The 15,732-nt window shown below is 47.7% G+C and overlaps 1 protein-coding gene across 1 annotated transcript in view; it reads left to right on the top strand.

Moving 5' to 3' along the window:
- The first annotated feature begins 10,951 nt into the window (after positions 1 to 10,951).
- TMPRSS12 (transmembrane serine protease 12) overlaps positions 10,952 to 15,732 on the top strand; it is a 236,167-nt gene continuing 231,386 nt past the window's right edge. Inside the window, exon 1 of the mRNA XM_063952256.1 lies at positions 10,952 to 11,032. Within this exon, the coding sequence (XP_063808326.1) occupies positions 10,960 to 11,032 (73 nt within the window). The 5' untranslated portion in view covers positions 10,952 to 10,959. The remainder of the gene's footprint in view (positions 11,033 to 15,732) is intronic.

Below are 15,732 nucleotides of genomic sequence, written 5' to 3'. Positions count from 1 at the left end.
GGTGTCCCGAGAGCGGAAGCAGGAGCTTGGGGGATTCTCTCATGTAGCTGTTGTCTGGTGCTGCCACGGCAAGCAGCAGCGGGGTGAAGGAGAGGAAGGTCTCCCTGGGGAAGAAGCTATTTGGGCAGGACGGAGGTTAGCCTGCACATTATCCCACCTCAGCAATGAGTAGGAGGCCGCCGCCTTCACCCGAGGACAAGTCATGCTCCGCAGCCAGCCGGCCTCCCTGCAGCTCTCATCTCCCAGCCCCAGTGTGTTCGGCAGGTCCGGCCTCCGCAGCCACGGCAACACCTGCATCATTAACACCGCAGCCAGGACCGCAAGGAGGTGACTAACCAAGATCCTGCGCTCACTATGGACCCTGGAGTACACTCCCCAGCACAGCCGCGAGTTCAAGGTGAGAGACAGGGACTGTCCCAATTTTTAGAGTGACAAGGAGAGGGTGACATTCTAATTCTGTCACCCTCTCCTTGTCACCAAGTATCTCCCTGTCACTCTCTCCTTGTCACCCACCGTCTCCTGTCACCCACTATCTCCCTGTCACCCTCTCCTTGTCACCCACCCTCTCCTGTCACCCACTATCTCCCTGTCACCCTCTCCTTGTCACCCACCCTCTCCTGTCACCCACTATCTCCCTATCACCCTCTCCTTGTCACCCACTATCTCCCTATCACCCTCTCCTTGTCACCCACTATATGCCTATCACTATCTCCCTGTCACCCTCTCCTTGTCACTATCTCCCTATCACCCTCTCCTTGTCACCCACTAACTCCTTGTCACTATCTCCCTATCACCATCTCCTTGTCACCCACTATCTCCCTGTCACCCTCTCCTTGTCACCCACTTACTCCTTGTCACTATTTCCCTATAACCCTCTCCTTGTCACCCACTATCTCCCTATCACCCTCTCCTTGTCACCCACTATATGCCTATCACTATCTCCCTGTCACCCTCTCCTTGTCACTATCTCCCTATCACCCTCTCCTTGTCACCCACTATCTCCCTATCACCCTCTCCTTGTCACCCACTATATGCCTGTCACTATCTCCCTGTCACCCACTCCTTGTCACTATCTCCCTATCACCCTCTCCTTGTCACCCACTATCTCCCTGTCACCCTCTCCTTGTCACCCATCTCCCTTTCACTATCTCCGTCATCCTCTCCTTGTCACTATCTCCCTATCACCCTCTCCTTGTCACCCACTATCTCCCTGTCACCCTCTCACTATCACTATCTCCCTGTCACCCTCTCCTTGTCACTATCTCCCTATCACCCTCTCCTTGTCACCCACTATCTCCCTATCACCCTCTCCTTGTCACCCACTATATGCCTATCACTATCTCCCTGTCACCCTCTCCTTGTCACTATCTCCCTATCACCCTCTCCTTGTCACCCACTATCTCCCTATCACCCTCTCCTTGTCACCCACTATATGCCTGTCACTATCTCCCTGTCACCCTCTCCTTGTCACTATCTCCCTATCACCCTCTCCTTGTCACCCACTATCTCCCTGTCACCCATCTCCCTTTCACTATCTCCGTCACCCTCTCCTTGTCACTATCTCCCTATCACCCTCTCCTTGTCACCCACTATCTCCCTATCACCCTCTCCTTGTCATCCACTATCTCCCAGTCACCCTCTCCTTGTCACCCACTATCTCCCTATCACCCTCTCCTTGTCACCCACTATCTCCCAGTCACCCTCTCCTTGTCTCCTTGTTAAATTATGAAGAAAATAATATTTTAATATTAATTGAGGCAATATTAATAATTAATGACCATCCATGCTGGCACTTATAGCGCCACAAGTTTGTCATTTAAATGGTGCTTCTGTCATTAATTAATTTAATGAGGGGGGCAGGCTGAGAGGCACAGAGTGAAGGGGGTAAGACACAGGTGGGATGCTGAGAGACACGGAGTATAGGGGGGAGGCTGAGAGACACGGAGTATAGGGGGGGATGCTGAGAGACACGGAGTATAGGGGGGGAGGCTGGCTTGTTTCTGTGTATTTTATGTAGATCTGTGTGACTAAAAATGGGTGGATGACATATGGTCATTCTCCTACAAACGTCATACCGAAGGCGGGTGCACAGAAATGGGGCATGGCCTTGTGTCAGGTCACACCATATTTTTTGCACGCGCGCCTTCAGCGCACACATGATATCCGGCTCTTTAGCTTAACTGCAGATACTTTTAGGCTCTTTTCCTCTGACTGGTTGGCCACCCCTGCTCTAGAAAGAGGTACGTAGTTGGTGTCATCATCTAGTAGTGGGTACTATTGAGGCACTATTAGAGGGGAGCAGAACATCAGGACAGGTAAGATATATGTTTAATGGGCCACACTTATGGAGTGCAATGGAGTGTGAGAGTGTGCCTATAACAGGCACATCTGGAAAAATGTTATGTGTAGCATGTGCACAATTTTTGATGGGTTATATATTACGCCAACGCAAGTAGTATCTACAGGTCGCTATGTGTTAGATGTAACACTGCTCCTTGATATCTCCCTTCATATATAGATAGATAGATAGATAGATAGATAGATAGATAGATCTGCCTGCATCTTGTTGTACGATTTATCCCATTCAAGAGACCATACACAGTGTGTTGCTGTTATAAACTGTGTATTTTGCGGTGATTGTTGGAGTTCTTTGTATCATATGATCTTTGTATTATATGGCACTCACTGTGATGCCCTCTGTATTATATGGCACTCACTGTAATGCTCTGTATTATGTGGTGGTCACTAAGATGCTGTCTGTATTATATGTATTATACTAAATATTTAATCATACAAATGTTGAAAATGAAGAACATTTTCCGAGAGTGCGATTTCAAGGTACAAAGGGGAGATTTTAATGTTTTTTTGCCATAGACATAAAAGGTAGTACAAAAAAAAAAGTTTTAGCTATTAATAATAATAATAATAATAATAATAATAATAAATACTATAAACAAAACCTATAAAAGTTACCTCTGGCAACTGAACTGTTTTATTAGCGCTATCTCAGGATGGCAATGACAGTTTATTTTTTTTAAATAGATATATTTTTAAATGTAAAGACTTTTTGTAGTTTTTTCATCATCAGAAATATTTTTTATTTTACATTTTATTTGTATCTTTAAACTAAAAAGTATAACTGAGAACCCAAACCAGCTCACACATGCACATAATGCAGTAAGTTAACCCTGTTTTTTTTCTTTATTTTTTATAAATGTAAACTATTCTAGCACTCAGGAAAAGGCAGACAATACAGTTCTCACCCTTTCATAAAAAAACACCTTTTTCTTGTTATAACTCCACTATAAAGTGGTTGAAGGTATGTACCAGCTATGTCCTCCATAGAGATAGCCACGCCCACAGTACTGGCCACACCCCCACATCAGTCATTCCACCGCAGCAACTGTCCCAGCCCCTACAGCGGCATGCAATAGGCCCTTCATAAATATCAGCTCCAGGCCCATGTGGACATTAATCTGGCACTGAGTGTACCCCTCCCAGGGGTGAGAAATGCAGTGCTGCTGATACTGCAGCCAGAATCTTCTGCTTGCAGCCAGATTGCGCTGCAAGCACGGTCTCTCCTCCTGCTCTTCGCTAGCCGCTGGAGGCAGGGAGTAGGTCAGAAGAGTCGGCACGGTCACAGTCAGCTTCTCGTGTAATGATGCCAGGATAGCGCCATCATTCATTCCCATGGCGCATGCACCGCATGTATGTGTTAACTGGGGTTGCCGCGGGTTGATGGGGAGGAGGTCGCGGTGGCGGGTTGCCGTAGCGGGGGATTACTTTAGCCAATTGGCTTCATTGTTTGTGTAGCAGTGACCGGCCAGCATGCAAATCAAAGGTGCCGCTGCTCCGTTTTGTATGTCTCTGAGCCTCGGGGCCCCTCCGAACCTTGGGGCCCGGGATGGCTGTCCCCTTTGACCCCCCCTGTCGCCGGGCCTGCCTAGAGCTGGCTGGCTGACTGTTTAAACTGAGCGATTGGGGGAGAAAGGCCCTAGTCAGGGCCGTGACTAAGAACCCAATGGGTCACTCTGTCATAGCTCCAGCATTCCTCTGTGGAGAGAGGAGAACCTTCCAGAAGGACAACCATCTCTGCAGCAATCCACCAATCAGGCCTGTATGGCAGAGTGGCCAGACAGAAGCCACTCCTTTAGTAAAAAGCACATGGCAGCCCGCCTGGAGTTTGCCAAAATGCACCTGTAGGACTCAGACCATGAGAAACAAACTTCTCTGGTCTGATGAGACAAAGATTGAACTCTTGAATGCCAGGCTTCATGTTTGGAGGAAACCAGGCACCGCTCTTCACCAGGCCAATACCATCCCTACAGTGAAGCATGGTGGTGGCAGCATCATGCTGTGGGGATGTTTTTCAGCGGCAGGAACTGGGAGACTAGTGTGGATAGAGGGAAAGATGAATGCAGCAATGTATAGAGAGACATCCTGGAGGAAAACCTGCTCCAGAGCGCTCTTGACCTCAGACTGGGGCGACGGTTCATATTTCAGCAGGACAACGACCCTAAGCACACCGGCAAGATATCAAAGGAGTGGTTTCAGGACAACTCTGTGAATGTCCTTGAGTGGCCCAGCCAGAGCCCAGACTTGATTCCGATTGAACATCTCTGGAGAGATCTGAAAATGGCTGTGCACCGACGCTTCCCATCCAACCTGATGGAGCTTGAGAGGTGCTGCAAAGAGAAATGGGCGAAACTGGCCAAAAATAGGTGTGCCAAGCTTGTGGCATCCTATTCAAAAAGAATTGAGGCTGTAATTGAGCAAAGGCTGTGAATACTTATGTACATTAAAATTTAACTGGAAGCACACAGAACATATAGCGCATTCAGAGATAACATGCAACCATATACAGATGTTTCATAATAGAGTAAAAACAGGATTCACCCTTCTTTTTAATGACTTGAATGTATCGACTTGATATATTCCAACATCAAATAACGAATCTAAAAAACAAGTGTTTCTCTTGCCACACAGGACAGGTGAGTTTGAGAGAAACACATAATACAAAATATAGGCCCTCATTCCGAGTTGTTCGCTCGCTAGCCGCTTTTCGCAGCAGTGCACATGCTAAGCCGCCGCCCTCTGGGAGTGAATCTTAGCTTGGCAGAATTGCGAACGAAGTATTCGCAATATAGCGAAAAGATTTTTATTTGCAGTTTCTGAGTAGCTCGAGACTTACTCTTCCAGTGCGATCAGTTCAGTGCTTGTCGTTCCTGGTTTGATGTCACAAACACACCCAGCGTTCGCCCAGCCACTCCCCCGTTTCTCCAGCCACTCCCGCGTTTTTCCCAGAAACGGCAGCGTTTTTTCACACACTCCCATAAAACGGCCAGTTTCCTCCCAGAAACACCCACTTCCTGTCAATCACACTACGATCAGTAGAACGAAGAAAAAACCTCGTAATGCCGTGAGTAAAATACCAAACTTCTTAGCAAATTTACCTGGCGCAGTCGCAGTGCGAACATTGCGCATGCGCAGTTAGCGGAAAATCGCACCGATGCGAAGGAAAATAACGAGCGAACAACTTGGAATGAGGGCCATAATGTAGTAATTTTTCAAACACCATTCATTCAAAATTCCAAATGTACACTTACAAATGTAAGTAAAATCACAGCGTGTATAGAAGTATCCAGACAGGCAAAACTGCTCCCAGGTGATTATATCTTCTTTTTAACCGATCTTTCAACACCGACCTAAGAGGACAAAACCTCTAATCCCTGGACACTTTGCAGTGTACCCAAGTTAAAGAGGGATAAGAATAATAGTGCAGCAGTTCTTAATTAAAAATAACAAGATTTAATACTGATTGCACTTACAAACACATATTCAATAACAGCATGAAAAAAAGTACTCCAAAAGAGGCAAACTGCAGACAAACAGGGCTTCTGTCACCTTCGCAGATGGAACAAAGATGGGAAAAGGGGGATGAAGTCCGGAATTCCAGCCCCTCAGACAGCGGTTCCTGATGTCCGTTTATGCCTGGAGTCACACGTATGTAGTCCCGCTTAACGCGTTTCAGACCGTAAAGGTCCTTCCTCAGAAGCGTGAGGTACTTATGTACATTGCAAAAATCTCAAAAACAATTTTTTAATGTTGTCATTATAGGGTATTGTGTGTAGAATTTTTTTTGGGAAAAAATAATTTATTCCAGTTTGGAATAAGGCTGTAATTAAACAAAATGTGGAAAAAGTGAAGTGCTGTGAATACTTTCCGGAAGCACTGTACAATCTCCATACATTGCCTCAGTGCTGTGAGGCAGTAATCCTACCATTACACTGTCCGTACTGCACTAAAGGTAAGGGTTAGCCTACTTACCAAAATGTGTCAGGATTCTGACTGGATCCCATACCCAACCCCACAGCAATGCCCTTTTACTGGCATATAACATAGGTGCTCTTTATGTGCCCATTGCCTCTGCTGCAGGAGCAAGCCTGCTGGTAGATTTGTGGCTTACAGGGTGCCGCAACCTTTACAGGGTTTAACCCTAACCCCATTACATAGCACTGTAGTATAGACTTTTTGACAAATCATTGGAAGATTTTGCCACAATAAATTGTCACTTTTTTTGCCAACAACGTCTCATTTAAGTTATGTATTTTATGTACATTGTATATTATTCAACTGTTAAAAATATGTACAGTACCCACATAATTCTGGCAACTGCTTCTATTTACATGAATATCACATTACAGCCACCCATGCTTTCACTTTCCATCCACTTACAACAGATATTATAATGTCATGTTTTTAGTGGGCAATTCAATTACAGGCAAGGTGTCGTTCCAGAATGGCACACTATATCCTTCCCCTAGAGGTGTACAGGAAAACATGCGATGTCGAGGTACAGTAACTGGCTTATATGTGTGCTGCAGAGCATCACACGGATCCTGGAGATGGATATCTCTCCACTGACTGTTACTGGTGCAAGTGCAGTAGGCTTGCCATGTCCAAGCCCGGAAGCAAATTGATAGCTGTAGGGAAAGCGCTCACCATACTGTTAGTCGGGATCCCGGACGTTACAATGCTGACTCCGGAATCCCGACTAGCGGTGGAAATACAGATGCCGGAATCCTGGCACCGCAGGCTTTCCTTCCTCTATGGGTGTCCACAACTTCCATAGAGGGAGAATAAATCCTGTGGCGAGTGCAGCGAGCCCGCAAGGAGCTTGCTAGCGCTCTCCCTGCTGCCGGCATACCCGTGGCCAGGATCCCGCTGTCGGTATACTAATTGTAGGGATCCTGGCCGCCGGTTTTACGTACTAATCCCAGCTGCAGCTATAGCTTTGCTTCTAACCCGGGACAGAGATTACTTGGAAGCTCTGCATCAGCATCCCAACTTTGCTAAATGCATGCAAAAATACTAATTTTCACATTGAGAGTTGGAATGTAATTATCACATCAAATCTGCATTGAATATGTAGATTGTGATAAATGTGCCCCTAGGTGTGTCATAAGATTAAAGAGGAGAACAAAACCATACAAATCATATATAGTATATACAGTTGCTGCAAAAATGGTGCTGTAATACATTTCTATGCCACTGTGATGTCCCCCTCTCCCCAGACATAAAGTCAGTGCGAAACCACGACACCCACTCCCAACATACTGTATACATAAAGAAGGGGTCCAAACTTGTGCCCGCCTTCTCATTACCTATTATTATTACTACCAGTTATTTATACAGTGCACACATAATCTGCAGCACGTTACAGAGAATATTTGGCCTTTTACATCAGTCACTGCCCCATTGGAGCTTACAATCTATGCGCCTAATTCAGATCTGATCGCTGGGCTGCATTTTTTGCTGTCCTGCATTCAGATAGTCGCCGCCTACAGGGGGAGTGTATTTTCGCTGTGCAAGTGTGCGTTCCTATGTGTTAGCAGAGCTGCTAAAAATCAGTGTGTGCAGTCTCTGCGCAGCCCAGGACTTACTCTTCCAGTGCGACTGAATTCTGCTGATCGGGGCCGGAGATGACATAAGATACCCTCCCTAAAAACACTTGGACATGCCTGCGTTTTTCCAGACACTCCCTGTAAATGGTCAGTTGCCACCCACAAACGGCCTCTTCATGTCAACCTTGCGAACGCCCGTGCGAATGGATCTTTCGCACCATCCCGTCGCTGACCGGCGATGCCCGTTGTAGCTGGCCTATGCGTGTGCGCATTGCGGCTCAGATGCATGCGCAGTTAGGATCTGATCGCGCGCTGTGCAAAAACGCACAGCAGCGATCATATCTGAATTACCCTCTATATTCCTCACCACATGTACACACATTCAGGCTAGGGTTCCTTTTTTTGTTGGGAGCCAATTAGTATATTTTTGGATTGTGGGAGGAAACTGGAGTACCCGGAAGAAACCCATGCAAGCACAGGGAGAATATACAAACGCCACAAAGTTAGGGCCATGGTGGGAGTTGAACCAATGACCTCAGTGCTGTGTGGCATTAATGCTAACCATTACACCATCCATACTGCTAGGATAGTTCGTGGGGTTGTGAAAAAAAACCTGATTATTTCACTGAATTAGTACCCAGGCCTCATCAACCACTTTAAGAGGGGAGATTAAAGGAAAGAAAAAATGTTTTTACACCACTTGTTAATCATGCGGGCGCCATAGACTCCACCAACCTGTCATTTAGCTATCATAAGCAAACTGTTACCTGGTGCTACTGCCTGACCAAGCACTGTCCTCTCATACCATTTAGGATGAGTCCCCATCAACCTCTTACTGACCAATCACCCATTCCCCCTGACAAGAATATCATGACCAAGGTGGAAATGGAGGGGGATGGTGATAAGGGAGCTGAAGGAACACTGGAGTACAATGGAGACGCTCCTTCTCTATCAAGTATAACTCAATCCACCTCTGTCCTAAAGAGCCCAACACACTGGTCGATACCAGTGAAAGATATGAACGATCTTGTTAATTAATGAACGAGATCCCATTCATATCTTTCAGTTTGTAGACCAGGCATTCCCAACCACGGTCCTCAAGGCACACCAACAGTGCAGGTTTTAGTGATATCCAGGCTGCAGCACAGATGGTTAACTAAAAAAAAAATAACTGAGCTACTAATTAAGTCACCTGTGTTAAAGCCTGGATATCACTAAAACCTGCACTGTTAGTGTGCCTTGAGGACCGTGGTTGGGAATGCCTGGTGTAGACACTAGCAATGAACTATGCACGGCCCCGCACTCCTTTAAAAATGCAGGCCACTATGGACAATCTCGTCCATATTAGCATACATTGCTATGGAGCCGGGTGACGGGGGGAGTGAAGACACGGCGGTCGGGCAGTTCGGCGGCGGGTCGCCGATTCTGTAGGGGCCTTAAGACCATGCAGCCATAGTATTATCAAAAAATAATATATAAATTAAATAATAACTTTCCAATCTTTGCAATTAATAATAAGGAAGAGCTACGCAGGTGCCTGTAATTTTAGTGACGTCTGAGGTGCAGTTACAGGCAAGGAAAGTAACATATTAAAGCTATTTACCGCTAAAGTGGGTTTACGTGGCACAAGAGTGGTATTTTTTAAGTTGTGTACTTCCCACAATCAGGTAGGTACATATTGTTGGCAGGGCCGGCAACAGAAATCTTGGGGCCCGGTACAATTAAGTCTCTGGGGGCCCCTCCCGCCCAACCATTTTCTGCTGAAATTTAAGCCAAGAAAGATTTGGTAATATATATATGTAGCGATGAATCACCTAGTGTGTGTGTGTGTGTGTGTATATATATATATATATATATACATACACACGCACGCACACACACACACACCTGTCTATCTATCTATCTATCTATCTATCTACATACACACACACACACACATTAGAATAAATTTAAATATACACACTTAAATACCACACAAGTGTACGTACCCCTCCCAGGGGTGAGAAATGCAGTGCTGCTGATACTGCAGCCAGAATCTTCTGCTTGCAGCCAGATTGCGCTGCAAGCACGGTCTCTCCTCCTGCTCTTCGCTAGCCACTGGAGGCAGGGAGTAGGTCAGAAGAGTCGGCACGGTCACAGTCAGCTTCTCGTGTAATGATGCCAGGATAGCGCCATCATTCATTCCCATGGCGCATGCACCGCATGTATGTGTTAACTGGGGTTGCCGCGGGTTGATGGGGAGGAGGTCGCGGTGGCGGGTTGCCGTAGCGGGGGATTACTTTAGCCAATTGGCTTCATTGTTTGTGTAGCAGTGACCGGCCAGCATGCAAATCAAAGGTGCCGCTGCTCCGTTTTGTATGTCTCTGAGCCTCGGGGCCCCTCCGAACCTTGGTGCCCGGGATGGCTGTCCCCTTTGACCCCCCCTGTCGCCGGGCCTGATTGTTGGGCAGCATTGCCTTCAGGTTTCTTTTCTTTTCTTCCTAAACAGCATCGCCATACTATTTTCTGTAAGGGGAAATAAAGCAAAGCTTTGAGCCTGCAGGACAGGTACAGCCTGCATACAAAATACAATGTGTGTGAGAGGCAGGGATGGACATAGACCATCGATAATACAAAATCATCGATGGTTTATGGCTGATGTAAATTACTTTTGCCATCGATGGGGGGAGAACCAGATGGTTTCCCTCCATCGATGGCAAGGCATAACCAAATCTATTTATTTATTTTTAACGAGTTGCCGGGGCACAGAGCATAGCTCCGCCCCAACACCTGCAAAACCCTGCCCCCGTTTTCTGATTGGCCCGCGGGCGAATCAGTGAAAGTACAGGGATGACTATCGAATGTGGAAACCATCGATGGTCATCCACCGCATAGGTTTGCAGCCATCACAACCAGACACGATGGCCATCCCTAGCTGAGAGGCGCTGGGCTCCGGGTGCCGGGCAGGGACTGCCAGGCTGGGAGACAAGGCTGCCTGCGGGCTATGTTGTACACAGGGCTGTGGCGCGCGGCGGTGGGAGTGGCTCGCTGTACCAGGTGCAGTAACGGGCAGGAGATGGCGGCGGCACTGAGCGGAGCGCTGCTCCTGTGCTGGCTGCCGATGGCGGTGGCCGTGGTCAGGACGGAGGGTAGGCGGCGGAGGAGTAATAACAGCATGGAGACATGTTCTATCTCTCTATCCTGGCTAGTTGTAGGACAGCATCCGGCTGTCCAGTTGTTAGGTGGTCACAGCGTGCTGAGACTTGTTGTCCAACAAAGGCTGGCAAGCCGCACAGGCCATGGTGTGATAACACAGCTGTGCGTCACTGTGACCGGGCGTTGTAGAGGCAAATAGTGAATTGAATGTCTGGACCCTGGTTACCAAATAATAGAGTAGGAAATAGTACAGTGACACAGGTGTATCTCTGTTTCCAATCTGGTGCCAAACTTTTGCTGTCTGTGCCATGACAAATTTGTACCCCAGAAGGCAACACGTTATTTTACATGCAAATACTATATATTTTGAGAGACAATAAGGGCTTTATTTAGGTACTATAGTCACATCCATATCTGCTTCATTTTTTGGCATTACGTCTCACCGCTGCATGTTCCTTAAGGTTACAGCCAGTTGACCTTCCATTGTTATTTGTAGTACCCAGGGGCAGATATAGGGGTGAGGGCACCCCCAGGCACACAGTAATGGCTGCCCCCCACCTGTCTAATTGTATTAGTTTTATTGATTGGTTATAAGCCCTCATTTGCTGATAGTGGCTATTTTTATTCTATTAAATTGGCTAAGTATGACATTTTATTTATGTATACATATTTACTAGGTAGGACAGCTTACATGATATCTATTTACGAAGACTTGGATGAAGATAAAGCACCAGCCAACCAGCTCCTAACTTTTTTTTCTCTATCGTCCTAGTGGATGCTGGGGTTCCTGAAAGGACCATGGGGAATAGCGGCTCCGCAGGAGACAGGGCACAAAAAGTAAAGCTTTACGATCAGGTGGTGTGTACTGGCTCCTCCCCCTATGACCCTCCTCCAAGCCTCAGTTAGATTTTTGTGCCCGGCCGAGAAGGGTGCAATCTAGGTGGCTCTCCTAAAGAGCTGCTTAGAAAAGTTTAGCTTAGGTTTTTTATTTTACAGTGAGTCCTGCTGGCAACAGGATCACTGCAACGAGGGACTTAGGGGAGAAGAAGTGAACTCACCTGCGTGCAGGATGGATTGGCTTCTTGGCTACTGGACATTAGCTCCAGAGGGACGATCACAGGTACAGCCTGGATGGTCACCGGAGCCTCGCCGCCGGCCCCCTTGCAGATGCTGAAACGAGAAGAGGTCCAGAATCGGCGGCAGAAGACTCCTCAGTCTTCTTAAGGTAGCGCACAGCACTGCAGCTGTGCGCCATTTTCCGCTCAGCACACTTCACACGGCAGTCACTGAGGGTGCAGGGCGCTGGGAGGGGGGCGCCCTGGGAGGCAAATGAAAACCTTTTTTGGCTAAAAATACCTCACATATAGCCTCCGGGGGCTATATGGAGATATTTAACCCCTGCCAGAATCCACTAAAGAGCGGGAGACGAGCCCGCCGAAAAAGGGGCGGGGCCTATCTCCTCAGCACACAGCGCCATTTTCCTCACACAGCTCCGCTGGTCAGGAAGGCTCCCAGGCTCTCCCCTGCACTGCACTACAGAAACAGGGTAAAACAAGAGAGGGGGGGCAAAATTGTGGCAAAACTATATTATTAAAGCAGCTATACAGGGAGCACTTATTATAAGGCTATCCCTGTCATATATAGCGCTTTTGGTGTGTGCTGGCAAACTCTCCCTCTGTCTCCCCAAAGGGCTAGTGGGGTCCTGTCTTCGTTAAGAGCATTCCCTGTGTGTCTGCTGTGTGTCGGTACGTGTGTGTCGACATGTATGAGGACGATATTGGTGTGGAGGCGGAGCAATTGCCAAATATGGGGATGTCACCTCCTAGGGGGTCGACACCAGAATGGATGCCTTTATTTATGGAATTACGGGATAGTGTCAACACGCTAAAGCAGTCGTTTGACGACATGAGACGGCCGGACAATCAATTAGTGCCTGTCCAGGCGCCTCAAACACCGTCAGGGGCTGTAAAACGCCCTTTGCCTCAGTCGGTCGACACAGACACAGGCACTGATTCCAGTGGCGACGGTGACGAATCAACCGTATTTTCCAGTAGGGCCACACGTTATATGATTTTGGCAATGAAGGAGGCGTTACATATTGCTGATACTACAGGTACCACAAAACAGGGTATCATGTGGGGTGTGAAAAAACTACCTATAGTTTTTCCTGAATCAGATGAATTAAATGAGGTGTGTGATGAAGCGTGGGTTGCCCCCGATAAAAAAAAATAAATGCTAATTTCAAAGAAGTTATTGGCTTTATACCCTTTCCCGCCAGAGGTTAGGGCGCGCTGGGAAACACCTCCTAGGGTGGACAAGGCGCTCACACGCTTATCAAAACAAGTGGCGTTACCCTCTCCTGAGACGGCCGCACTTAAAGATCCAGCAGATAGGAGGATGGAAAATATCCAAAAAAGTATATACACACATACAGGTGTTATACTACGACCAGCTATAGCGACAGCCTGGATGTGCAGTGCTGGGGTAGCTTGGTCAGAGTCCCTGATTGAAAATATTGATACCCTGGATAGGGACAATGTTTTACTGTCTTTAGAGCAAATAAAGGATGCATTTCTTTATATGCGTGATGCACAGAGGGATATCTGCACACTGGCATCACGGGTAAGTGCTATGTCCATTTCGGCCAGAAGAAGTTTATGGACGCGACAGTGGTCAGGCGATGCGGACTCAAAACGGCATATGGAAGTTTTGCCGTATAAAGGGGAGGAGTTATTTGGTGTCGGTCTATCGGATTTGGTGGCCACGGCTACAGCCGGGAAATCCACCTTTTTACCTCAAGTCACTCCCCAACAGAAAAAGACACCGACTTTTCAACCGCAGCCCTTTCGTTCCTTTAAAAACAAGAGAGCAAAGGGATATTCATATCTGCCACGAGGCAGAGGAAGGGGGAAGAGACAGCAACAGGCAGCTCCTTCCCAGGAACAGAAGCCCTCCCCCGCTTCTACAAAAGCCTCAGCATGACGCTGGGGCTTCTCAAGCGGACTCGGGGGCGGTGGGGGGTCGTCTCAAGAATTTCAGCGCGCAGTGGGCTCACTCGCAGGTAGATCCCTGGATCCTGCAGATAATATCTCAGGGGTACAGGTTGGAACTAGAGACTGATCCACCTCGCCGTTTCCTGAAGTCTGTTTTACCAACGTCCCCCTCCGACAGGGTGACGGTCTTGGAAGCCATTCACAAGCTGTACTCTCAGCAGGTGATAGTCAAGGTACCCCTTTTACAACAAGGAAAGGGGTATTATTCCACTCTATTTGTGGTACCGAAGCCGGATGGCTCGGTAAGACCTATTCTAAATCTGAAATCCTTGAACCTGTACATAAAGAAGTTCAAGTTCAAGATGGAGTCACTCAGAGCAGTGATAGCGAACCTGGAAGAAGGGGACTTTATGGTATCCTTGGACATCAAGGATGCGTATCTCCACGTTCCAATTTACCCCTCACACCAGGGGTACCTCAGGTTCGTCGTACAGAACTATCACTATCAGTTTCAGACGCTGCCGTTCGGATTGTCCACGGCACCTCGGGTCTTTACCAAGGTAATGGCCGAGATGATGATTCTTCTTCGAAGAAAAGGCGTATTAATTATCCCATACTTGGACGATCTCCTAATAAGGGCAAGGTCCAGAGAACAGCTAGAGATGGGATTAGCACTGTCTCAAGAAGTGCTAAAACAGCACGGGTGGATTCTGAATATTCCAAAATCCCAGTTAATTCCGACAACACGTCTGCTGTTCCTAGGGATGATTCTGGACACGGTTCAGAAAAAGGTTTTTCTCCCGGAGGAAAAAGCCAAGGAGTTATCCGAGCTTGTCAGGAACCTCCTAAAACCAGGAAAGGTGTCTGTACATCAATGCACAAGAGTCCTGGGAAAAATGGTGGCTTCTTACGAAGCAATTCCATTCGGCAGATTCCACGCAAGAATTTTCCAGAGGGATCTGTTGGACAAATGGTCAGGGTCGCATCTTCAGATGCACCAGCGGATAACCCTGTCTCCAAGGACAAGGGTATCTCTTCTGTGGTGGTTGCAGAGTGCTCATCTATTGGAGGGCCGCAGATTCGGCATACAGGATTGGATCCTGGTGACCACGGACGCCAGCCTGAGAGGCTGGGGAGCAGTCACACAAGGAAGAAACTTCCAGGGCGTGTGGTCGAGCCTGGAAACGTCTCTTCACATAAACATTCTGGAACTAAGAGCAATCTACAATGCTCTAAGCCAGGCAGAACCTCTGCTTCAAGGAAAACCGGTGTTGATCCAGTCGGACAACATCACGGCAGTCGCCCATGTAAACAGACAGGGCGGCACAAGAAGCAGGAGTGCAATGGCAGAAGCTGCAAGGATTCTTCGCTGGGCAGAGAATCATGTGATAGCACTGTCAGCAGTGTTCATCCCGGGAGTGGACAACTGGGAAGCAGACTTCCTCAGCAGACACGACCTTCACCCGGGAGAGTGGGGACTTCATCCAGAAGTTTTCCACATGCTGGTAACCCGTTGGGAAAGACCAATGGTGGACATGATGGCGTCTCGCCTCAACAAAAAACTGGACAGGTATTGCGCCAGGTCAAGAGATCCGCAGGCAATAGCTGTGGACGCGCTGGTAACGCCTTGGGTGTACCAGTCGGTGTATGTGTTTCCTCCTCTGCCTCTCATACCAAAAGTATTGAGAATTATACGGCAA

This window comes from Pseudophryne corroboree, chromosome 2, assembly GCF_028390025.1.
Source record: "Pseudophryne corroboree isolate aPseCor3 chromosome 2, aPseCor3.hap2, whole genome shotgun sequence".
In the NCBI taxonomy this organism is placed as follows: Eukaryota; Metazoa; Chordata; class Amphibia; order Anura; family Myobatrachidae; genus Pseudophryne; species Pseudophryne corroboree.
The sequence above is the reverse complement of the archived record's forward strand: the minus strand, read 5'-3'. Positions and strand labels throughout refer to the sequence as shown.